General features: G+C 38.3%; 1 protein-coding gene across 1 annotated transcript; it reads left to right on the top strand.

Moving 5' to 3' along the window:
* Positions 1-1,362: 1,362 nt before the first annotated feature.
* Positions 1,363-26,903, top strand: LOC121633023 (anthrax toxin receptor 1-like). Its single transcript, XM_041974882.1, has 12 exons — positions 1,363-1,381; positions 2,185-2,263; positions 20,398-20,469; positions 21,446-21,517; positions 23,005-23,086; positions 23,183-23,213; positions 23,301-23,374; positions 23,492-23,560; positions 23,929-24,009; positions 24,898-24,958; positions 26,328-26,426; positions 26,830-26,903. Exons 1-12 carry the CDS (start codon positions 1,363-1,365, stop codon positions 26,901-26,903), a joined length of 813 nt encoding a protein of 270 aa, XP_041830816.1.
* The last annotated feature ends 244 nt before the right edge of the window (positions 26,904-27,147 follow it).

Raw genomic sequence — 27,147 nt, 5'->3', positions numbered from 1 at the left:
ACTTAAAATCAAGGAGCTGGAAGCTGCTTTATTTAAATCCACAACATCTACAATCTACTGCTGTCTTTGTTCTTGAACCAAGGATGTCTACACTCCTAGCAAAGCACTTTAGAGATCTGCTAATTATTTATCAAATAATTTTTTTTCACTGTAGGATGATGTACAAGTGATATAAACTCCAAATGACAATTTTTCAGGAATAACAACTGCAGCAATTTCAGTCCAAGAACAGTAGTAGGAGATATGTAATGCTTTAAGATTAGTTTGCATTGTAAGAACTGGGCAGCTTCCAGCTGTTTCTAAATATTGCATCTTATCAAAAATGCTTGCAGATTAAGTAATAAAGAGCCCATAAAGCCTATCTGGATCAAATTCATGTAAAAGGATTTTTAAATGTTAAGTTTTGATGAAGAAAAATTCATTTGGAGTAAGAATGAATTTTTACAGCTTTGTAATGTTGTTTTAGACTCCAAGCTTCTGCCTGTGTTGTTAGTACTCCCACAGGAGCCACTAATAACAACTTGCTATGAGGCTGTAGCATTGTTCACCTTTCTTGCCAGATATCTGATAGTCATCAGTTGGAAGAAAGTTATGCTACTACTTAGAAATAGTAGCATAATGTCCTATTTTATACTTCAGCTTAAAAACTAACCCCCATCACCAGAGAAAAATATCATTCTACAAAGAAACACTGGGTAGGTAATCTCAACCACCCTGGTAGAGGAGACAAACAAGCAGATAAACAGAAGGATGGTGTGTATGACTCACTAGACCTTGTCTGGAACATTTCCAATTAAATCCTGTTGGTAATCTTTGTTGTTTCACTTTGGACACCACTGTTTTAAATTTTAAATTCAGTTTCAAATCTCCATTTATACTGGGCTAAGACTTGATAACAAAAGTGCTTTGTAAGGTTCAGAAAATGAGCATTTGGTGTTTAAACACAGCTTTCAGAGCCTTGCTTATTCCTGCTAAAGAATGAGTGTATTGAGTTGGACAGTGGCTGGCCTCTTCAGGATGAAAGAAACTGATATAACATGTATTTGTAGTGAAAAAACAAAACAAAAAAATGTTACATGGGATGTCTCCAATTTATCTAGAAATATTAATTTTTAATTTTTTTTTTTTTTTTTTTTTTTTTTTTATTGGTTTCTGGGCTCCAGTCTGGCTTTTATAAGATCTGGGAACCATTTGTACCTTGTTTATCCTCCTGAGACTCCATCTTTAGTTTGACTTCCGTTAAAGTTTTCTTCTACCTATTTGGGGTTGAAGTAACCAATAATTAGGATTTTATGATTTTACATATTTTATTATATATGATGTAGATATAAATATGTTATGGTGCAAACAACCAAATATGTGATGTCCTCGTATGAGAACGGTAGGTCTCAGGTGGTTAAATATTTGTTTGTTTCCACCAGTACAAAGCCGGTGTACCCTCCATAACTCACGTTTCTTTATTTTTATTCGTATTGCCTTTATACTTATTCTCTCTTTTTCTTTTCATGCATCTGTTAGGTGCCTCATTATAATATAACTCCATATTTCTGTGGTTGTCCCTTTAGGAACATTTAAAACAACCGTCTTTTATTAAAACTATAAAAAAAAATCTCATTCTATCTGAACTCTCTATGTTTTCCCCTGCAAATGTACTTGTTGCAGCCTTTTCTTTATGAAGCTAGAATAAAAATGATGGTGCTGTGTACACTTAACACAGGGAAAGGAAACATGTGATGGGAAAAAGTGCAAAATAGAAAATTAAAATGGTAGATAACTGACACATCTGTGTTATAATTATTAGTCTGGGTGCAGGACTGATCAGTGGTACTGATGTTTATACAGCCATAATGGTCATCTCACCCTGTTTGACCCATTCCTTGTAAAGACGCCAGTCTGGCATCTGAAGGAGGTGCAAAATGGGTTCCTGACCCATTTTTTAGGCTGTCTCTCCTCCTCAGGATGAAATATGAAACCTGGTCCACTTTTTTCAATTCTGTGCCCCGAGCTCCCAGTTCCTCCTGCTCTTCAAAACCCATGACTAAACCAGTTTTTGAGACTAACGGGAGACTCTTCTCTCTTTCTTTGTCTTTTCCTGAGAAGAAATTATGGCAAGACTTTTTGTGAAAATGCATCTTGTTCTGGTTTTGTTCGGATTATTTTTGCTCTCTTCTCCATCTACACCAGCAGAGCCGGAGGTACAGGATGGAGAAGGGGAGGAGAGCTCTTGTCAAGGCGCTTTTGACCTGTATTTTGTGCTCGATAAGTAAGTGACATATAGACGTACAGCAATATCTCTTAGAGGTTACACTAATTCAGTTTCTTTGGGCTTTGGATAGGGACTTAAATTTTATTTGGTGTGTGTCATGCTTTAATGGAGGGAAAACTTTTTAAAATTTATTTACGTATTTGTTTGTTTAAGGTAAATGATAAAAGTTCCCCTGACTATTCAAAGATTGTTAATGTCATACTTGCAGAAGTTAGTTTTCCATTCAAAGTTCCTAAAATGTTACTCAAAGAATTTAATGGCAAATTTTGATTTTAAGATACAGCAAATAAAAAAATCACAGGCCACTGACAACTATTTTATATATAATTAAAATATGTGTTTCTATAGTTATTTAATGATTTTACAAAAATATCTGTTGTGATTTTTTTTCTCTTAGAATGAGCCGTTTAAAACTACTTTTCAAGGGTCCACGTACAAGGCAGCTGCAACATTTGTGCCACTATTTTTACAATGGTGTCTCTGAATGGACAAACAATTCTGTGTTATGTGATTTGAGAATCCTCTGAGCTTTATTGGCTGTACTGGCTTTGTTTGATTAAGCATCATGAAAGCATCAATTAGGATAAGCAATGCTTTAAAAGGCACATAGAAGAAGACAGAACACATGTATACAATACCTGTAGTTCAATCATTGCAGCACCCAAGGCCACTGGATCCACTCACAGAGGAAAACATTTTGTCCAGCAGAATTTTGGCCATTGACAACCACCGTCCATTCGCAAACGTGCTTGGTATTTATAGTCAGTGCTTTACCCACCTTAAATATTAAAGTGTTACACACTGTATCTTTAAAAGTGGATTTCACTTATCTCATACAAAATCCACATTTAATGTCACAGATCATACTCTGCATAGTTAGAGAAATCTAAGAACAATAAACTGGAGTGCTGTAAAATTAGCATTAGCATTCATTAAAAACATTTTAATTCAATTTAGCTTAATTTACATAGCACCAATACACAAAGTCATCTTAAGGTACCTTTACAGATTCAGTCCAATTTACTACAATTCACTGTAGTCAAAATATAACCCAATTAAAACAAATGAATTACAGAATCCGCATTAGTCCAGTTTATAATAACTTTGTTCATATGAGCCAATTAAAAAATAATTGCTCAGCCAAGGAAACAAAACATTGTAACAAATCTTTAATCTTTAATTTAATCCTTAATTCTGAGCATTCACAGAGAGGTGGGTAATTGTGAATAGGAGAGATAAAAACTTAATTTTATTAGGAAGAAAAACCTCTAGCAGAACCAGACTCAGGAAGTGAAGCCATCTGCACCATAGACTGTCATGATCATGGGCTGTGTTTGCCTCATGATCATGTATGTATTTTTTAGTTATGATTTTGGTTTATAGTTTTAGATTTTTGTCATGTTTCGTTTCTATTTTAAGATCATGGTTTGGATTTTTGGGTTTTGTCATGTTTAGTTCAGTTTGTAGTTTTGCCCTCATGTGCTCTGTTTTCTGTTCCTGGCTTGTTAGGTCACCTGGTCTGATTTTTCATTGACTTCACCTGTTCCTCATTTCTCCCTCTGTGTATATATGCCCCTTGGTTTTCAATTGTCTTTGTTAGATCCTTATTGTGTTTACCCATGTCGTGTCTCAGTCCCTGATTTGAGTTCAGAATAAACCTTGGTCAACAGCACCATTCTGTCTCCTGCCTTACTGTCTGCATTTGGGTCCTCACCTCCACCCCCTTTTTTGATAGAAGGATCTGACCATACATTGATCAAGCAGACGGTATGATGACTCTGTTTGAATACTTCAGTCATGAGGCGGCTAAACGCCTCCCAACTGCAGAGGATCGAGACCTGGAGTACCCTGAGCCTCCTCCTACCAGATCCAGATGGAGGAGGCTGTCCAGGCCCCGGGGCAGCAGCCCCCCGTGAGCATAACCTCGAGCGAACTGGTGGAAAGGCTCCTTGGTTTGAACACTGAGCCAGAGCCGCGGGGGTATTCAGTGAGGTCGCCAATCTGGGGGTTCAGACTGGCGATAAATCCAACACCACTTGGGTGGTCCACCTCACGGGTGTCGCCACCAGCCCCAAGGTCCACATCACGCATGTTGCCGCCATCCCCAAGGCTCTGCCCAGCACTGCAGCGTCTGACGCCAGCTCCAAGGTCCTGCCTAGTGCTGCTACGTTCCACACAGGCGCCCAGGATCCGTCCAGTGCCTCAGCTACCTCCTGTGCCTGAGGGGGTCCCTAGAGGGGATGCTCCTCTTCTTGTCCTTGCATCTGAGAAGGACCCTGAGGGGGGCGCTTCTCATAATGTTCTTGTTCCTGAGGGGGTCCCTGGAGTGGATGCTTCTCTTCATGTCCTTGTCCCTGAGGAGGTCCGTGGTGGGGACACTTCACAACCTTGATCCTGAGGGGGTCCCTGGTCAGGACGCCTTTCCTCTTGCTCCTGTTCCTGGGGGAGTTCACTGTGGAGATGCTCCTTCGTTGACCCCTGTGGGCCGCATCGCCAAGGGGGTTGCTCTTCCTCCTCCGCCTGTGGTTGTTGACGATTTGACTATTCTATGTTCTCTGGTTCCAGGGCTCGTCATGTTATGGTGTCTATTGAGCCCTCCAGAAAGTCAGCCCCAGTCAGTGCGCCTTCCTGAGGTCCAGCCCCTGTCAGCCCCCCTTACTGAGGCTTGGCCTGCAGAGGTCCAGCCTGCTTAGCCTGCAGAGGTCCAGCCTCCGGAGATCCAGTCTGCTCAGCCGCCAGAGATCCAGTCTGCTTATCGTCCGGGTCTGCATCCAGAGCTCTGGTCCAAGCATGCCCATCCGCATGAGATCCAATCTGCTTGTCCTCCGGGTCGTCCTCCAGAAACCTGGCCCAAGTCATCTCGACCTCCAGGTCGACCACCGGAGATCCTGCCCCAGTCTGTCCGGCCTCCGGGCCGCCCCCCTGACCTTTGTTGCCTGGATTTTTCCAATTTTTTCCAATGTTGGAAAAACTGTACTGCAAAAAGTATCCTGCAAGCAGGGGTTGAGGTTTTTAAATTTTTTCCTTTGATGAAGGTCACCGCTATGGAAGTCAAGAGCAGCCAGGGTTGCATGCATTTTTTACACCGTTTTCTCGTGATAACACTATAATTTAGCTTATAATCTCTCAAGAAAAAAAAAAGCAACTTTCTCAAGATAAGTGATCATTCAAATGAAGAGTTGCTACTCCTGGTCTATCCAGAACCAACACAGAGACAAACATTCAATCAGACTTGCAATCACTCCTAGCGAGAGTTTAGAGCCTCAAATCAGCCTAACATGCATGTCTTTGGACTGTGGGAGGAAGCTGGGGTAGAACCTATTCATACATGGGGAGAACATGCATATAAGATATATTAAGTATACACATTAATAAGTAATATTGGATTTTATTTAGTATGTTTTTGGTCTACTGGGAGAATTACAGACCTCCTCCAAGTGCTCCTTCACACTTTGGATGCAGCAATCTGGCTCTGCATGGCTGTCAGTGTTAGCAGGAGGGGGATGAGAGAGGTGGGCCATATATTTTTCTCTCCCAGCATCTCAGATGGTGGGTCCAAAGGGCATCCCAGCCATACAGAGCTTCACATAATTACACATATACACCATTACTGTAGCCCTTCCCAGTTGTCATGGGGTCTGTTTTGATAAATGAAATCAGGTGTCACACACTTACATTTGAGTCCACCTTAATCATCTTCTCACAAGAAAACAAACTTTGAAATCGGCCCTCGTTATTTTGAGACATATGAGAAAATTAACTCATTATCTCAAAATGATGATTGTAAAAGGAATAATAACCGATAACAGTCACTCTCAGCTTCTGTACACTTAAGCATCAGGTTTGAGCGTGAAAAAGTTAACCTGGTTTTAACCAGTAAATGGTGTTTTGAGCCACTTAAACCCATAAAATCACGATAAAAAAATAGTAATAATTTAAAAATGCCATTTCAGACAAAAGCATAGGTGTTTTCCAGAACAATACAGTCATATAATATTTAAAGCTTAAAAAGAAAGATAGCATGTACTACCCTTTGTAAAAAAGCAGGAGAACATATAAGCTAATCAGCTGGTGCTAGCTGAAAAGCACCTGGACATCTGGCATGTGATGACACTGACAGGGAACCTCACTAAGCAGAGTTCACATGCTGAGCAGTTTTTTCTTCCTCTGTAATGTTGTTTTTTCTATAATATTCTTCTCAGTCTGATAATGCTCACTCAGACAAGGTGGGTAGTTTCCTGTGATCCCTTAAAAATACCTGAATAACATTACCGATGTCAGCAGAAGAGCCTGGTTGCACCCTTGGTATAACATTCTTGCATCTGAGCAGGAAATTATGTAAAATATAATGATACTAACTGAAACAATTAGTTGTATTTGAAGTGCAGTGAAGTTGGGTACTAAACCATAGGCAGTCACTGTAATTTCAAAGTTGTATGTTTGAATATGATTTTGTTTTTTTGCTGTTGTTGTTTGTTTGTTTGTTTGTTTTTGTGTGTGTATGTTTTTTGTTTTTTGGAGTTGTTTTTATTGTTTGTTTCTTTTTGCTTTTTCTTTTTGTTTTAGTTTTGTTTTGTTTTTTTGTTGTTGTTGTTTTTTTTTTTTTCTTATTTTGTTTTGTTTTGTTTTGTTTTTCCAACAAGCAAGTTATGTACTCCCATTGCTAGCTGTAGTATGGTTTGTATAAGTGCTCTGATGATAGCCTAACCCCTAGAACTATTACACATTCCCATTTCTCAGGTTTGAGCTGGTTTATAGGACACATCTGACCTCTGTGACCTCCTTTATCTACATGGAGGACATAAACATTGAGAGGAATTTGTGAAAAGATGTAGCCAGTTTAAATACAGATTAATTGTCCATTATTATTGTGAATACCCATTAACTACAGTTTAATGCTGCTGCTATTCTTCCTGGGGTCCAAAGATATTTGGAAAACTATTGTTTGTTTTTTTTTAATCAAAACAATAACCAGGTTTTGGGGCCAATTTCTTCTCTATTTTCAAAGTCAAATTCTGAACCATAAAACCTAAAGTCTCTACTTAGACACAGTAATAATTTGACTCACAAACTTACAATGTTAAAATGATAGTATTTAACACATGTCTGTGGCTGCCTTCTAAGTTTAGAGTCAGTATGCTCATTTTCTAATTAGCACCAAACATAACATACAGTTAAAGCTGTTTGATGGATAGCTTTATAAATGTGTGTTGTAGGTGAAGAAAAGAGAGTAAGAGTTTGTAATGTAGGAAGAAACTGCAGCTTTGGCTCATAAAGTGGACTCCAAAAGCAGTTATTGTGGATTAGGGAGGATGATGTCATGTCATGGCTCATACATTCAGGGCTGTGCTTGTTCAAATGTGTGGCTGGCCGACGTCTGAAGGGCAGAGAAGGTGGCTAATGGTTGTTCAGCTGCCAGTGTGATTTTGGGACATCTGGAAAGGGTTTGGAAAATGAGGGTGTTGGAGAGAGACATGAGTTTGATATGCTTTATGCTTTGTAAAACTTTGCACAAGATCCTATATGAAAGCTGGGCTGAGTCAGCGCTCAGTGGACTGACATCAAGTCATCGGCATAAAAAAAGACTAAGCAACAGTAAGGTGTCAAAAGAATTTTAGGAAAGAAGGAAATTTTCCATAGTTCCTCAAATGTTTCCTTTGTATCTTCACCACATGAACATCTGACCATTGTCAGTACATACATAGTTGACATAGTTGTCTAGTTTTGTAGTGCTGGAGGACCCTGGTGAAGATTCAAAGTCAGGATTCAAAGGCAGGAAGCCAGCAGAAACAAACTTTAATGACTTACTAAACCAAACACAAAACAGAAATCCTAATGTGTGGGAACCAGTAAAGTTCATGGTAGCAGGAGGTGAGGAGGTAGGACACGGACTGAGTGGAGACAAGCGCAACACAACACAAGGAGCTAGTGATGAACAAAGGAAAACCATTAGCATAAATACTGAGGGACTTATAGCAGACAAGAAGCTCTTGTGACAGTTAATGAGCAGATGCAGAGAACAGGAAGTACACTACACACAATACACAAGGGAAAAACTCTACAAAAAACAGAAAGACAAGCCCAGAAAATAAAGGACAACAGAAATCCACAAGAACTACATGACAGTAACAGAAGAAGTTAAGAAACAAGAAGAGGAAGTAAACACGAACTGAATGTACAAAAATGGACAAAAAGGAGACAATAAAAAATTAACATAAAACAGAAATACAGTAGAGGTACACAGAAAGTAACAAGTACTTGGGAACATTATGAAAGCAAGCAAACCATGGATCATAACAGCAAAATGATCGACTCAAAACAATGAAAATACAGTATTTACCTAAAACCAGTCAGAAGTTTTTGTGGTTTGAGTTAACTTCTGAGTAGCTGTTAGACTAGATAGCTCGTCAGGATTCCTCTTTGATTCTCCAAACTGAGAGCTTTCTGCTGTTTACTGCAGGTTAGACTGACTTGTCATCATGACATAACCAGATGAGTCTGGGTCTACACATCTCTGTAGCATCTCTGTGAGATATTTGATCTGGAATAATGAGACCAAGAAATCCACATTTCCTCCTGAGCTAAACTGCTGCCTTATTTAAAGATTCATTCCAGTGTAAAGAGATTTCATTGGTGATTTTACTTCTTTTGAATATCTTAGTTTTATTTTAAGGGGCATTCCTAAAATCCTATTTCTAATAATCTACAGACGCCCAGGACACTGTGCTAATTTTATATCATATTGGATCCATGTCCAATTATGTCCAATCCATATTGGACATGTTTGGTTTGTGGCAACATGTAAAAGAACCAACCCACATTCGAGGTCACATTCTGGACCTGGTTATTTAAAAGGGTGTTGATAATTCTTCTGTTGTGGTCACTGACTTGGCCTTGTCTGACAATTTTTGTATTTTGTTTGATTTTCTGATCACTCAGAATGTTCAACCAACCTGCTTCTCCGTTAGAAAGAGGTACATTAATGAAAGAACAAGTGCTAAGTTTGCCATAGCTATGTTACCAACAACCAGTGCAGAATCAGTTGATGGACTCCTGGATCATTTCAATCTGAAAGTCTTGAATGTAATGGATGCTGTTGCACCGATAAGAATCAAGAGCAACTTGAGCAAACAGAAAACACCATGGAGAAACACCACTATGGTTACCAGCCTAAAAAGAGAATGCACAAAAACTGAGCGGAAATGGCAGAAAAATAAACTTCAAAGTCACTATGAGCTGTACAAACAAAGCCTGCGTAACTATAACAATGAGATGTGCAAAGCCAGAGAGCTGCATTTATCTGAAATGATTAACAAGAACATCAACAATTCTCGCACTCTGTTTGCTATGATTGAAAAACTTACAAATCCTCCTATACAAATAAGCCCAGAGCTCCTTTCCACTGAGAAACGCAACCAATTTGCCAACTTTTTTAGCCAAAAAATTAAAACAATTAGGCAAAATATTAATTCCACACAGTCAAACAAGAAAACTAGTCTGTGTCTAAAACCCGGAAATATTTCTGATGTTATGTCGCAATTTAAAATGGTCAATTTAAAAATCCTACAAGAAACAGTTTGGCATTTGAAATCAACACCATGCATGTCACAGCCTGTCCTGCCACTTCTCTATCAGCAGTCCCCTGGTCCTCCACACCTGTGTTTGATCTGTTTACTCCGATCAAGCCCAACCAGTCACACCTGCCGCCCATTGTCTCACCAGCCCTTATCTACCCCAGCACCACAGTCATTCCCGCGTCAGACATTAACCTACGCACATACTGGAGCCATCCCTTCTCTTTCCCTGGTTGCCGTCCCTCCAGCCAACTCTGGCAGTATCTGTAAGACCAGTTCCTTGTATTCTTGGTGCAGTAATAAAGTCTGTTAACCTGTGATCTGTCTCTGTGGGGTCCATGCTATTACAATGCACTCTGGACATGATACCATCTGACTTTTTAAAAACAGTTTTTACCTCAGTAGAAAGTGATCTCCTACTGATAGTTAACAGCTCACTGGCATCAGACATTTTTCCCAACTCACTAAAGATCGCTGCTATTAAGCCACTCCTAAAGAAAAGGACTCTAGACGCCTCTATAATGAACAACTATAGACCTGTCTCTAACCTCTTTTATTTCCAATATTATTGAAAAAGTTGTATTTCACCAGCTTAATGACTTTTTAAATGAAAGTGGAAATCTTGATAAATTTGAGCCCGGCTTCCGACCTCATCACAGCACTGAAACAGCTCTGGTCAAAGTGTTAAATGACATTAGGTTGAATACTGATTCTGGTCAAGTATCAGTCCTGGTTCTGTTGGATCTCAGTGCTGTGTTTGATACTGTAGATCACAGAATCCTGTTGCACAGGCTGGAAAACTGGGTTGGACTTTCTGGAGCGGTTCTTAACTGGTTCAGGTCCTATTTAGAAGGCCGGAGTTATTTTGTTAAGATCGGCAGCTATGAATCCGAGCGAGTGGCCATGACTTGTGGAGTCCCCCAGGGGTCAGTCCTTGGACCTCTTCTGTTCAACTTGTATATGCTCCCTTTGGGTCAAATATTAGAGAACTATAGTATTAATTATCAAAGTTATGCAGATGATACACAACTTTATGTGTCTTTGTCACCAGATGACTGCAGCCCAATAGACTTATTGTGTCAGTGTCTGGAGCAAATAAACACCTGGATGAAGGAGAATTTCCTACAATTAAATGAAGATAAAACTGAGATTATTCTGTTTGGTAGCAAAGACAAGAGGGTCAGCATTGGTAAACACCTGGAGACTCGGGCTCTTAAAATCACCAACCAAGTTTGTAACCTGGGAGTGTTGACAGACTCAGACCTGACTTTCAGCAGCCACATCGAAGCTGTCACTAAGAAGCTTTTTACCAGCTCAGAAACATCAACAGAATTAAAAGTTTAGTCTCCCAGAAAGACCAAGAGAAACTCATCCATGCATTCATCTCCAGTAGGCTGGATTACTGTAATGGTCTTTTAACAGGACTTCCTAAAAAGAGCAATAAACATCTGCAGCTCATCCAGAACGCTGCTGCTAGAGTTTTAACCAGGACTAAGAGATCTGAACACATCACACCAGTTTTGAAATCTTTACACTGGCTTCCAGCCAGTCACAGAATAGATTTTAAAATCCTTCTGCTTGTTTACAAATCCCAGAATGGTTTAGGCCCAGAATACATCTGTGATATGTTCAGAGAATATAAACCTAGCAGAGCTCTTAGGTCCAAAGACTCTGGTCAACTAGTCCAGACCAGAGTCCAGACTAAACATGGAGAAGCAGCATTTAGCTGTTATGCTGCAAACAAGTGGAACAAACTGCCAGTGGAGATTAAATTTTTACCAAATGTAGACATTTTTAAATCCAGGTTAAAAACTTTTTTTTTTTCATGCACCTATGCATGAAATCTGCACTGTAACTTTTTTAACTTTTAATCATTTTAATGTAATTTATTATTTTATTGTGATTATGTGTTGATGCCTTTTGCTATTTCTAAATATCTGTAATGCCTTTGTTTTATGTAAAGCACTTTGAATTGTCCTGTACATGGAATGTGCTATACAAATAAACTGCCTTGCCTTGTTATTACTATAAATAAATCAGATTAACTGTTAAATGATAAAACCCCAAGACTTTAAGGTCTGTGATGGCTTCCTGTCTGACCTTTAGCTGTATATTATTGCAGGAGTGTATATTAGGAAGCATTTATGCTGAATCAGAGCGGGCTGGCTGCAGCTTGATGTTTAATATAAAACACGTTTCCAGAGGAATGGTTTGGGGGTGTTCATAGCAGATGAAGATATCCGGCTACAAAACAGTGGCGTATGTGTAAGTTTACTTTTTAATGAAAGCTGCATTTAGTCAGCTTTACTTTGGCTGATTGGACAGACTTGTAGACAGTGTTGCATGTGGTAATTTTGTAGTAAAGATATCAATTTCTGCTCAAAAAGTATTAAACCTTTTCATTTTTAAACCCCAAATATCATTTTAAAACAATCATTTGCTGCATTACTGTTGTAAAAATGCACCGTTCTTACTGTTAACAGCTTAGTGATGCTATTAAAAGCTCTGAATCTCTGGGCTCATTCTAATCAAAGCCACTTTAATGTTTGTCTTTATTTTTGTTAAACGTTTCTGTTGTTGTTGACAAGTTAAAGCTCTGATGAGACTTTGAGTCATGCCGTCTGGATCCAGACAAGTCAGTGGAAAAATCCAAAGTGCAGCTGCAGTCTGTAAATACTTTTGATATGTCTGAATACGCTCTCGCTGTGGAATGACACCCCTGCTATGTTTTGTCCACTGGCCTCTTCCAGCATGTTGCTTTTGTGTTTCCAGCAGGAAGACATGTCCGGTGAAATGATCTCCTGTCTCTTTGAGGGACTCAGGAACAAAAATAAAAGGTTTAAAAAGTTGTCATTTCATCTCTAACATGTGAGGACTCTGCTTCTCTAACATAAGAAGTGTGTTGTGGCTTACACATCCAGATGTTCAGATAAAGACTGAAAAATTAATACCTGTTTTCACACATCTGGAATGGATCTCCAGCAGCTCTGACCCAACAATTCCTTTGGTTTTGTAAAAGATGCAGAGCATTAGCTTTGTAATTATGTAGAAAAGACGTGGATTTCTGTAGCTGCTGTAAAAGTAGGTCGGTGGTTTTAAACAAGCAAATCCTTGTACCCACTCAGTTAAATTGAAGCATCATCATTGGTTACAGGCTGGGGTGGCGTGGGTAGGCCCAGCTAGAGCAGCAGACAGCCTCCACAGAGGAGGAGAGGTTTTTTTAAATTCCCTTTCTGACACTTTTACCTGTGAGAATAGCGCTAAGCAGACCAGCAGAATATTTTCCCACATGCCATCAGCCTGTTGCCATCTGGGAGGGTAAAGCCAGTTGGGTTGCTAGGAGACTTGGTGGGAATATTACAGAAGAAAAAGAGTTTTTAAAAAGTATTTGCAATTAACAAACACATTTTAGCTGTAGTTTCTTTCCAGGATCTCAGGCATATTCAACAATGTCCTGGCTTTCCATATGACTACTTTAGAATCTTTACATCAGCTGGTTTCTACTAAAGTCAGTTTCACATAACTGCCACTTTGAAGGAAGCAGAACAACCTGTTAATGCAAAAATTACATAATTTGTTTGTTTTTTACATTAATTACCCCTAACTATTAGACTAAATGAAACCTTTAAAGCTGCAGGAAGTGAATCCACACCGAATCATATGGAGTTAAAAAAGTGATGCAAACTGCAGGAGGAAATGAAAATATCATGTATACGAATATTAACTAGATCTGCTTTAATTATTTTATTAATAACACAGCTGTCTTTTTCTTCACGTATGACACAGCAAATATTATCAGACGGTTTTCACACAGTGAATATGCCTCATCAGCACAAATAAAATGTTCTCTTTAAGCTGCCGCTGCTCCTCTTACCAAACAGAGGGAGCTCAGCGTCACATCAGTGTGTGCTTGTATACAGCGAGCATGATGAAGTTACCTTAGGATTTTTAAAAGTGTTTTTGTTTAGAGCTGTTTATTCCACTATGCTATCTGTCTCTTACAAACACAAACTGTTTAACCTCTGGGACTGTTTCCATTGCCAGCTCTGAGGCAGATCAGCAACATGACACAGATGTGGAATGAAGGTGAGGAGGTCAGTCAGCTCAGTCTCAGCTTGAAAGTGATGTGAGAACAAAGCTTGTTGAACACAATATGCTAAATATTACCATCTTAAAATCATCATAACCTGTTAGTGTTGTAGCGAGCTCATTGTAAAATTTTCCACAAAGCTACAACCTGATAAAGTTGATTGATCGTGACTGTAAATTCTAAATTTACTGGAGATTTACGTCATATTAGGTTGTTTGTCATTTAAACTAATCTTCATCTCACATCACTGTAACGGAACAATGAAGGACATAATTTCAAACTTGGCACGCTGTGGTGGATTGTCAAGATGGGATAACTCAAACATCAACACAGAGATTTTCATACTGCTTGAAAATAAAATGAAGTCAGAGTACACATGGTAAATTAGAATAAAAAAGACCACTACAGCTCTTTAACCACATATAGTGTCTGTAGCATAACTATCAGTAAGGATACAGCAAATAAAACACATGGCATGTATTTTCTTTAGCTTGTTTTTCATCCTCAAATTATTTCTCTATCCTGTTTTATCAAATCCTCCATTTCTTTTTTGTCAAATGATGGCACGTAGTTCTTAAATGTAATTTTAACCTGGAATATAAAACCATAAAGAGGCTAACTTAAGCTGCTTGGTTGCAGCCTAAGACTTGTTGAACACACTTCAAGGCTTAATGAGGGATAGCTGTATCCCTCTATAAGCCTTAATATAATCTTAATGTTTTTTACTTAGAAGATATCGAAACATTAACATAAAATTTAATCTGACAGAGAAACTCGACATCACATAGAAATTCATTATGAACAATCTACATTTACTTAAACATAAAGCCATGATAGATGCTGCAAATTGCTTCATATCTGAAAGATTTACTATTATTTACTTTATTCAGTCCAAAATGGACAACGGTCCTTGTTTGATTCTTGTCCTGTTTTTTTTTTTTTTTTCTCAAAAGAAGAAGAACCACAGCTGTTAGCACTGCGGCTTCACAACGAGAGGGTCACTGGTTCAAGCCTCTGCTAGGGAGGGGTTTCGAACAGGGACCATTCTGTATAGAGTTACATGTTCTACGTATGTATGCATAGGTTCTCTCTGGCATATTAGGTTGATGGATCTCCCTAAATTCTCCCCAGGAGTGAGTGTGAGCATGAGTGGCTGTTTGTCTTTCTATGTTGGACCTGCGATGGACTGGCGAGCTGTGCAGGGTGTGCCTTGCCTCTCGCCTGGTAATTGCTGGGAAAGGCTTCCCCACAACCCTGAATTGGAATAAGTGGTAACAAAAATGAATGAATGAAAGAAGAAGAATTAAAACTGTACAAATCTTCACACGTTCTGGATAACTTACAGCCATTCATCATAAAAGCATACAGCTTCTACAATGTGACACAGCAGAGACTTTTTTAGTTGAGAAAGTCCTATTTTTATTTGTCTGTCCATCTGTGGTGCTATAAATTCAGAATTAGGGTTGCTTGCTTAAATGGATGCAAAGCATGGGAACAAACACCCCCATATATATCTTCCAAAGCTGGTTGTTGGCTGATGGCAGCCAGCTGGAAAATTCTTATCACATTTCCGAACTCTGTTAGTTATCCGGAGTAAGAAAAGCTTTATTGGCAGCCAGTCTAACAGTGGAAGTTTCCAGACTTGAACACATTTTATACTATTCAGCAACATTTATTGTTCTTTTGTGGGAAATTTCTTAATGAGCTCCAAATAAAAACAAAAAACTTAAACTTTACAATATTTTGCAAGTCTTCTACTATCTACTGCAAAGGTACTCTCTATAATTTTTATATTAGCAGATTTTAAACTATTATTTACACTGAAAAATAGTTGAGTGAAATTTGAAAAGTAAATTAACCAGCTGCAGAGCTTTTTTGACTGAACTCAACTAAGGGGTTCTGGTGTGGGAACCAACATTAAGACAGAATATTAAATTGAACTAAGTTAGGATAATTATTCAGGTCTACTTGTGTCTCTGAGCTGAAACAACTCATGTCCTGTGAGTAGATCTGTACTCTCAAACTTGTCCAACTTAATATTTCTATTTATATTTCCACACTTAATTTAGGTTGACACAACAAGATTTTTATTAATTGAGTTTACTTAATAAATGGGTACAGGTTTAATGAACACTCTCTGAAGTGCCTTGGAAGTGTACTTCAAGTCCTTTGGAACGTTCAGGTTTAGAGTATATGCAATGCAAACCTGTACCTGCTGCACAACCAGATTTAAGCCTTAAAGAAATATGGAAATGTTAAATTTCTAAAATAAATAAGAGAATTTTTAAAGGATATTTAAATTATTTAATACAGACTTCTTAGGTTGCTTGGTGGTGTGGAGGTTAGCACTGTTGCCTCACAGCAAAAACGTTCCTGGTTCAACCCTTAGCCTTTCAGTGTGTCGTTTGAGCATGAATGACTGTTTTGTTGGCCCTGTGATGGACTGGTGACATGTCCAGGCTGCATCCTGCCTCTCACCTACTAGGTGTTAGGACAGGATCCAGTGTCCTGCCACCCTGTATTTAAATAAATTAGTAGAACATGGATAGAAAACAGACTTCCCAACAAAAACTTAAATCAAAGCAATGAGCTGCAAAGCATTTTTGAGTAAATTCAACAAATAAAGATTGTGTTGTTTCATCCCAAGTCTAATTCAAACTTGAAATAATAAGTTGGAGAAACTTGAGACTACGATTCAGATTTATTTGCACAATTAAGTTGAAGCAACTTGTGAACAAAAGATGTCTCTATTATTTTGTATTTTTAACTTAACATGAGTTGTTTCAGCTCAAATACCTGAATATGTGTCTTAGCTTTGCTCAATTTTAGATTCTATTTTGATTTACTCTCTTAATTTAAGTTCACCAAACACCAGAATCCCTTGAGTTTACTTAAAAAATCTTTGCAATTGGTTGCCTTACTTTTCAAAATTCACCCAATGTTTTAACAACTTTTTTACAGTGTAATTGTTTGCTCTTCCATGTGCCTCTATGTTCACCCTTTTCTTTAGTCAGTGTTGACACTTGGAGACAGCGTCATGTTACCAGTAATGGTGATCAAGGTGAAGTCTCTGTAAAAACAGGAATCTGTTAATCGTTTGTTTACATCTTAAGATGCTGGTTTGCTGCTGAAAAAGACTGAAGAAAGCCAGAGACTTGACCTAAGGGGTGAAGTTTTCATTTAATTACCAGGGAGTTTCCTCTGAATGTTATATGCCAAACATATTTTTAATATCATCTTACTCCCACTGCTGTCATTTTTACCCATAAAGCTTTTCATCTTTTCCTTCTTCTCTCTTTCCCTTTTTCTTGTGTCTCACATGTTCACATCTCAGTTGGCACTCAACCAGACATTTGGTTTTCATCCGGCTCCAATCGAGGAAATACTGTCACTCTGCTGTGATGTTGCTGTTACATAACCTCACGCTGCTGTTGGGCTCCATAACTTTGTTGGTAAAATGTGATGCCCCTTTACTTTCTGCTTCCAAACCTCAAACTGAACTTAAAGCCTGAAGTCCGGCCATTAAAATTAGATCAAGGGATTGTGAGGGGGGAATGAAATGGTTTCATCTAGAATCACAGAGTAAAATGGCTCTCTCCTTCTCTTCAACATTGTTTGGACAGGTGAGTGAAACTGCAAGCTAGGTCTTGGTCCCACGACTGAAAGCCACCTCAGACAATTGAACTGTTCCAATGCAAACAAAAGCCACTGTGGTTCAAAAGTAAAGATAAGCAGCTGAAAACCAAACGTGTGAGTCCTCAGATTCACCTAATGTTAAATAAATACTTCAAAATGATCCACACACCTCTAAATGAGTATTAGCTTCAGTCTCCACCAGATTTTATATCCTCTCTTCCCTCCACTGTTGCTATAATGGAACAAATTGCACAAGACATTGGCTCTTGGTTTTCCCTGAGGTCAGAGAACATGTGTAGGTGTATGTGTGTGTGTAGTCCTTTTGTGACTATTTTTGATTGCACTGCAAATTTTGTTAACTAAACGCTCTCCCCTTCTACCTCAAGATTTCTTTTAAGGTTGGGAGGATTTTGTTTAGCTTGTAAGGTCTTGTCCTGTGTCTCTGCTCAGTCAGCCTCAATGGAATGTAAGTCTGGATGATGAAGAGCTACTCATGTCATCAGAAAAGCAACAACACAGAGAAAAACGCTTACACAGGACTTTATAACTGTTTGGACAGGATGCATGATGACAATGAAACTTCTATAACACAGTATGTATATTTTATTGTGGAAACCTTTGTTCTATTCACAGTATATATTTCCAGCATGGGAGACCCCGGAGAGCCAAAACCTGCTTCTTTAGCTCCAGTGTTCAACCTGTTTAAGACCCTGACCTCCTTTTAGCAATTTGCACTGTTTGCTTTCTTTGAAATTGTTTTGGATTTGTTGCACAAGTGAACCCTTCTGCAGTTTGCTTGCAGTGTGAATGCAAATTAACCGTCCTGTGAACTAAAGATTGAAAGTGACGTTTGATGTATCAAAGTGCAAAACGTTGGATAACTCACTGCTTCATACTGGACTGGATTCTGGCGAAAACCGCATTTTCTTTGAATACCATAGTAAAGGTAGAAACCACAAGACTTCAAAAATTTGTTTTCTGTCCTGGCCAGGCGATGAGATGGATGTTCTTCTTCGTTCTTGTTGGTCAACTGTGTGTTTAGCTTAACTGGTTTGTTTAGTACCCAGAGTACAGAGGTCAAAGCACCTTGATGCACCAGGCCTGAGTTCAAAGTTCTCAGACTGTGGTCTTCAGCTGCATATAGTCTGTTTCTGCTTCTTTTCTTGTCAAGCAGTTTTGTAAAGAACAGTCACCAGTGCCCCAAAATCCTAAAAAGCAAACAAACAAAAAACCTGAAAATACCTGTCAGCATAGAAACAGAACATGTCTCTTCTAAACAGAGCATGTTATCCACATTTTAAGGTCAAGTTTGACATGAGTTATTAAACAGCAACTTTAAATGACTCATGCATAATGGGGAAACTCCCTGGTATTCTCTGACTGGGTCTTTTCCCAAATCTTGCCAAATTCAATGATTATCTTGCCATTTCTAAACAATTCCACATAAACATGACACTCACTTCCCAACAAATGTCACAATTATTTTTTTTCTAAAGTTTGGACACATTTATAGTGCTGTTTTCTCAAGGAGCTCAAGACAATTCTTTGTATAGATTCAAAAATCCAAATGATAGTCATATATAGCACTAAAAACAAATGTGAAATATTTTATTACCATCTAAGAGCATGACAAACCCACATATCAGTGCTAGTTTACCTTATTTGTTATGTCTGGACCAGATTCTCACACAGATTTCAGCGTCTTTTGGCTTTTCTGAGCCAATATAGAAAGTAGAGAATGTAAAATTGCGTAGCAGAATTATTTAACCCCATGTTAAAATGTTTCCCCATTTCCCCTTCAAACTTGTGCAAACCAAAAATTTATAGAGATATGCCATGACATTTGTTTGGCATGTTATTTAACATATTTTCTCTTTGACATCTTAACAAACTTATTGTAGTGAGTGATATTCTGTGATTTCATCAGTTAATTAGTACACAGAGTACTGAATCAGCATCACTCTTAGTACTCTAAAGAGATCTCCAGTTTTACCACAGTCAGTTAGCTCATTTCCAATGAGTCACTTTGGCTTCATTAGCAAGCGTGTGACCATGCTGATAAAGCCAGAGGAGATGAAGGGATTGAGTTATTTTATATAAATCCAGTTTTATATAAGTTCCCCTGGGGAGACCAGAACATAACCCCCAGGCCCTCATTCAGGATACAGGAGGGTGCTAAATTACACGTCCAACCCCACCACCAGCTTCTTTTATCTCACCAGTGAGACTGGGACTCAGTGCAGTGCTGGCTATTTTTTTAAGTTACTGTAGTGTTTGTGACACATTAAACTAAATGTCCATCTTCTAACTATAATCCAGATTTAACATCCTTCTCCTGAAGGAGTAGCAACAGTTACAGGATGTACTAGCTTAATGATCTTTGGCTAATGTAGCTAAGCTATTCAACACAACTCATAGCAGCTGTGGAGTAAAAACTATTTTCTTTCTGGTGAATAAAAACCAAACAAATTAGGCTATTGCCAACATTTGTAAAAGAGTAAAGTAAAACTACAAGTTTTAATTGTTGTGTTTCACTTGGCATATACAGCATGTGCTCCTTGTTGAGGAGCTAATGTTTTGACCCCCTGCTGTTGTTGGCTAGCAAGGTTGTAATTTTCTCTTTTGCCTTCTTTACCATATGGAGTTCAATGTGTGTCTGTTAGATAGATTAAACCTTGGAGTTGTTGTGAAGTAAGGTCTTCTTAAACAAATGTAACTTAAACAGATATGTAATTGTCATTATTTTGTAAGTACTAAATCAACCATGCTAGTTAAAAGCACAGCATAGCAAAAGCAATGCATAATTTTTTTTTCTTCTGTCTGTCCTGCAGGTCTGGCAGCGTGAAGGATCACTGGAATGAAATTTATGAGTTTGTGGAGAATTTAGCTGAAAAATTCAAAAGGTAAGAGACACTTAACTAACATGTCTGGAAACATACATGTTAGCTAAATGAATCCAGCTAAGATGCATAAAAAGTGGACTATACACTGTAACACATGAAATGTCTGGAAACCTAGTTATAGGTCTCCAAACAGCCTTGTTGCCTTGCATTCAACTTCCTTAAGCCCTGAGATGTAGATCATTAAAGAGAAACACACACTTCACACAGCTATAGCCCTGCTAAACTAAAAACTGTCCCTACTGCCACAACTGACCATATGCTAGGTCCATCAGCATCCAGGCTAATGATGCATTGAGCATGCAGAAGCCATACTGATGTATGGGAACTTTTAGAGGGGGTCACCTTGAATGTTCAAAATGTTTCTAAACGTATATGACATATAGTCTTCTTGTTTTTATGGTCTTCTTGTTTCTAGTTGAGACTATTTTTGTTTTCAGATGTTACTTACAAATGCTACCAGACTACAAATGAGAAATATCCACTTGGCTGCTTTTAGTGTATTTATAGTAGTACACTTAGTAGTACACTGTTCCTGTGTAATGCATTTAAATCCTTATATTCTTTATATGTGATTTACATTTTGATAAAATCCAGTACTATAATAATGTGGGATTTTGTGTGACTTGGATGCAAAGAAGACTGCGGCCATACTTTGAGCTCTGTGATCCAGCCACAGCTAAAATCAGTCCCTCAAAGTTTCAGTTTCAACAAAGAGGAGAGAAACATAAAGAGCTGCTGTACTTTACCCTCTCTAGTAAACAACACAACTCCAGATACTTAAACATCTTTCTAAATGGAAATTACCAATAAACAAAAATATCCACTTCTAAATAAATGATGTATTCTCAAGATCAACATTTTGTCATGGTGACACAAAGTGGTTTCAGATTTTGCACACTGGTATAGATTTATATTTTTGTGTGTATTTTTTATGTGATGTAAAGTGATAAAATAATATTTTTTATTTCTGTTCCAGTCCCTTGTTGAGGATGTCCTTCATAACATTCTCCTCCAGATCATCCACCATCATGAAACTGACAGAAAACAGGTAAATTAAGTAGAATATAGCAGAAGTCGTCATGAGGTTAAAAACATAGGGCATGAGCACTGTTTTTCTTCCTGTGAAAATCACGTTTTTATCGTTTTTATGTTGTATTTATTTAATTATAAGCTAGAACAGTGAATCTTACACTTTTTTCCGCATGGATGTCCCCTCAATAAAAGACAAGCTGTCCCTTCCACTCCAAGTCCCTTTTAACTGTCAATGTAGAGGTCCAGCTCTCGTGATTTATTTAAAAACTATGAAAGTTTTATCAGGTAAACTGGACTATAAAGACAAGCAATCTTGGCCGCTAGTCAGTTTAATTTGACTGAAAAGTGCTGTGGCTTTCCATCTCTGTGCTCTAATTTGCTTATGAAGAGCCTCTTTGCACCACATGATGTTTGTTTGGGATCCTGCATCTGCTTGTTGGTCTTATTGCAAAGTGCACGTACTCATGAAATATAACATTATAATAGAAACACATCAGTGTTAGAGGTATTTTTGAATGTTATTTTTATTTCCTGCTGCATACTTATGTATTTATCAGTAACTCCTTTGTCCTAACCTCTGATAATCCATTAATGTGCTCTGATTTAATAAATGTTTAATTATGATTCTGACAAACTCCGTGTCGTCCCCTGTGATTATTAGCGTCCCTTGTAGAGACCCAAGGCTGAATTAGTGCTTGGCTGTATGACCAAAATTATATATCACAGTATTTTTCAAAATGATACTGGTTTGACGGTATTTGAGTATAGTTTTCTTCTATGCATGACTGGGTGTTAACCACATTTCCAACTGGTTTACTGAAGTAGATTGGCTAGATTGGCTAATTCCATTTGCATGATAATTGTAAACTGTACAAAGTGTCCTGATTATAGCTTTGAGTGCATTTTCCCTCCACAGTGCTTAGTAGAACAAGCCTTTAATTGTGTGGATGGTGTTATCTTGATCTACCACTTTTTCGTCCAAGCAGCCCCTCTAGCAAATGTGTCTACAAGTAGCATCTGACTCGAGTCTTCCAGCTTCTTTGATGCTTCTTTGCCACTAAGGTGGTGCAGCACATTGCTCCTGTTACTGCCTTCACTGTCAGCTTTAGCTCAGCAGCATTTCCAGTAAATAATTTGGTCCATGCCCAACCTTTTAGTACTTAAGTATCTCCAGAAAATAAATATGGCTCCTTCTTTGTCTTCAGGTTTAACTCTAGCATCAGTTAACACAGCATCTCTGCTGCATTCATGGCAAAAATTAAAGTGGTCTTCAGTATGAACTGGTACACCACCCAATTCCACCTTAGAGCTTCAGTATAATGAAACATTCCAGTTTATTTAGGCTGTTTTCAACATAGAATAGTCATTTCCAGGGGAAAAGTTGCTTCACATAAGTGATAGTAAAATATAGCTCAACAAGAAATAAATTCTGTCCCTCTGAAGTCTTGTGGAAACAAACTAAAATGGAAGTTTTCATCAGAACTTTTTTTTCTTGCTATACAGAGTAAACATCCGAAAAGGTCTGAACGCTCTCAAAAGAGAGATTCCTGGTGGAGACACATTCATGCACCTCGGGTTACAGAGTGTAAGCTTACATTAACATGCCAGAAATACAAAATAAGTTAATCCATTTACTATGCTGAATCTTCTCCTCTAACAAAGATCATGTGTTTATTTAAAGGCAAACGAGCAGATAGTGAGGGAGAACTTTGGTAAGCATCTAACAGCTACTGCAGTATGAGACCCTTCTCTCTAACACTGCATGTTAAAGTTACAGCTCCATCTCGTATGTTTTCCAGGCACAGCGAGCGTGATTATTGCACTGACAGATGGAGAGCTGCTGGAGCAACAGCTCATCAACGCACAGCAACAGGTAAGAAATCCTCACTTGACTCCAGAGGTGAAATCCAGAGTCAGAATCTCTCTCATCACTATCCTGAATTGGTATTTGGGGGATTCTCACTGAGCGTTCTGCTTGTTTCTTCACCAGGCAGAGAGAGCCAGGTCTCTGGGAGCTATCGTGTACTGTGTTGGTGTCAAAGACTTCAATGAGACGCAGGTGAAGCAGTTTTAACACTTGGCTCATTTTTAACTGAGCTGCTTGTCACATTGGGAAGAAAAACATTGAGAAGTGGAGCATAAATTTGTTTTAATGTTACGACTCAGGTTCTTCTTCTGTAATGGGAATTAGACGATTTCAGATGTTATAACTTCAACTCTACAGTTGCTTTAGTTTAAACTGAGTTTTTGTGTTGTACCATTACATTAAGACCAAACTGGGTCATCTTAAATATAAACTGATGAAATGGTGCCAATTACTCAGATTTTAGTTTTAAATTGAATAATTTTTAAGATAATTTTGTTGATTAAGTCTTCTGTTCTTCTCTCTTCCTGTATGTATTTGTTTGTACCTCTTTCCCATCATAGCTGGCCACCATCGCAGACACCATAGAGCATGTGTTTCCTGTGCTGGGAGGTTTCCACGCCCTCAGGGGTGTCATTGATTCGGTAATTAAACTCCTCTCTGTCCAGAGAAAGCCCCTTAGCTCTGTAGCTGAATCTCTAAAGCTCTAAATCATTTTACCTTCTTTCCTCCATGTTTGTTATTAAGCTGTGCGTCCACTTTATACTAGTCACCCAGTAAGAGGGTCATTTGTAAGATATTGCTGCCTCTTTGTTTTCCAAGTCAGTCCACTCCCTAAAGTAGATCTTTACAAGTCAAACGTTTCAATCCCAGTTTCTGCTCACTATGTTTTACCAGGCAGCAGGAAGAAATGTAGGTTTCTATGTGTAATGGTTTAATGCAACACACACACACTTCAGTTCAGAGTACAGTTCAGGGCCAAGAAGCCACTTCAACTCACAGCAAACAGAGAAGTAGTGCTGGTAATGATGTCAAACTTTCTGTTCTCATGCAGCAAATAAACAGTTGCTGTAATTTTCTGAAACTTTAGGTTTCTTATTTCAGATAGTGTCAACCAAACACACTGACCACTGATGTTTCTGGTGGAAATAGCAGATTTTAACAGCTGTAACCAGCTAGCTAATCAAGCTAATGTTAGCTCTAAGAGTTGTATTAAAAATGCTGATTCAGTATTAACATTCACAGTATTCACTAAATTCTATATAGTTTATTCTGTGTGTCTCATGGTGGATTTTTATGTACATCAGCTAAGCTGCCATTCAGAGTTCAGAGTGGCTTAGGAAACAACCAGTTTCTAATTTATCTGTTAAGGACTACTTTATCTACTTTATTCCTGTTGATCTCCAAAATAATTAGAAAAACTCTTCTATTATTAATAAAACTGGAAAGTTTACCTGATACATGCAGGCTAATATCAACAGACGTGTACAAATCTGAAGCTCTATCACAGCTGTCTTTATTTTCTTTCTAAGATCATCAAGAAATCCTGCATTGAAATTTTGGCGGCCGAGCCCTCCAGTGTGTGTGCAGGAGGTGGGTAGCCAGAAAAACACACAATCACACACACAAAGACACACATGCATTAAAACGGGTCTGTCTTGAGTCATCTACACATGTGAGCATCCCATCTGTCCTCGTGTTGTTGTCATTGTACTGGTGGGTTCCTTGTTTTCTCTTTTCTGTTAAAAACAATCCCAGACTGAATAAAGGACCACATATGAGCTGCTGGGTTACTTACAGGAAATCTACTGGGACCAGGAACCTCAGTGGGAATAATATTACATAGCTGCAATAAACTGAAGGAGCGGCTACACTTAGATTAGCTGGAGATTAAATGTGAAGTTAAAAACATCTTTTAGTGTCCCGCCAAAAGAAAGAATGACAGCCACATGAAATGGACATAAAAGGTACAAATTCACAGATAAAAGTGAAAGTTGATGATTTTTTTGGCAAAAATAGGAGGGCTTGGTCTGTTTTTCACATCTGGTTCTGTCTTTTATGAAGCAATGAATTACTTTCACCCTTCAATAAATGGAGGAGGGAAACTATTTCACTTGACATGGATTAATATTCTCTGACCTGAAGGCAGAGCCAATGCTGCACCATACAGTTCAGTCTTGAAGGTTCAGCCTCATATACGGGTGCAAAAGTATAAGTGCACCCCCTTTCAATGCTAAAATTGTACATAATAAGGAACATCTGGTCCTTAACAGGTTTTAAAGAGAATAAATATAACCTCAGATGACCAACAACACAGGATATACTCCACCATGTAAGAACAACTAAATCGAAATACTCATTTAGTGTAAATTAGAGGGAAAAATACTTGCTTTCTTTGGGGTTTGAGGTCCCACTACATTATTTTATTCAGGTTGAATGAAATAATGATTGATGGGAAGCAACATTAACTTTTCTAAGATCGTTCCTGATGTCTTTCCTCCTTGACGTTGTGTTTACACACAGCTAAACGCTGCAGGCCAGCAAACTGCTAATCCTGCTTCTATAGAGATTAAGGGTGTACTTAGTTTTATACACACTGCTTTTGCTTTTTGACTCAGTTTCTGCTCAGTAAACAATGACGGTGTAATATGTCATGTGCTGTTCATGTGATGGTGGATTTGCTTCATTTAAAGTACCAAATATTTTTTTAATGAGGTCCTGTTAAATTAAACATGAAGAAGGAGGATGCACTTTCTTTTTCACATGATGGGTGACATAGGGGTGTTATCCTTCTGCTACAGGTTGTAAAAATTAAAATGAGTCGGTTAGAAATAAAGGAGGTTGAAGTGTAACTTTGCTTATCAAATAAGATAATTACTTTTTTGTGCAACACATAATATTGTGTTACATGTAATTGTGGAAAATGTAAAAATGTTAATGTGTCTTTATATATGTGTGTCAGAGTCTTTTCAAGTGGTGGTGAGAGGGAACGGATTTTTCCATGCAAGAAACATCAGCCAGGTGCTCTGCAGCTTCAAAGTCAATGACACCATAACAATCAGTGAGTAGACTCTGTGTTTGTCCTTTACTTTTAATGTTAACAAAGAGGTTCATGTCATAGCGTTTAGCTTTCTCTATACAGTATAACTGCAGGAAGAAACATGCATGGTAAGAAGGATAAAACGCATCATTTATCCAGCAGAGAAATGGTCAAATTTATTAGCACAGTATCAAGTGGTTGTTTTTGTCCAGGATACACTGCACCAGTGAAACCAGGTTCAACAGCTTTTGTTAAAATAAGTACAAAAATATGTGTTACACTGCTCCACTAAGGTACTGATCAATCTCTGCTGTTTCACACTTCACTGTCTGCCTGGATAAAGTCTATAGTTCATATGAACGCACGATTAAATAGTTTAACTGCATGACTGTACATGAGAGGAAATGTTTTTTTTTTTTTGTAGATGAAAAGCCGGCTGATGTAGAAAACACCTACTTACTGTGTCCAGCTCCTGTCATTGATGAAGTTGGGAAGTAAGTGCATCTTTTTTCTGATTTCTTCTACTCTCATTGATCTGCTGTCAGATTCCTTTCAAGGAAAAATGCTTATATTTCAACCTGAGAGGCATCCATGTGCATCATATATCACATTCTTTGCCTCAAACCAAAGAAACACATGGATGCATTTATGCACATATGTTCACGGACCATAAGGAACCTGCCATACATTAGCTGTTTTTATGATCCCTACCCAAGACCACATTCCTCAGTTCTAGATCCCG

The sequence above is a fragment of the Melanotaenia boesemani genome, chromosome 21, assembly GCF_017639745.1.
Source record: "Melanotaenia boesemani isolate fMelBoe1 chromosome 21, fMelBoe1.pri, whole genome shotgun sequence".
In the NCBI taxonomy this organism is placed as follows: Eukaryota; Metazoa; Chordata; class Actinopteri; order Atheriniformes; family Melanotaeniidae; genus Melanotaenia; species Melanotaenia boesemani.
Note: the sequence above shows the minus strand (reverse complement) of the source record. Positions and strands in the feature narration are given on the sequence as shown.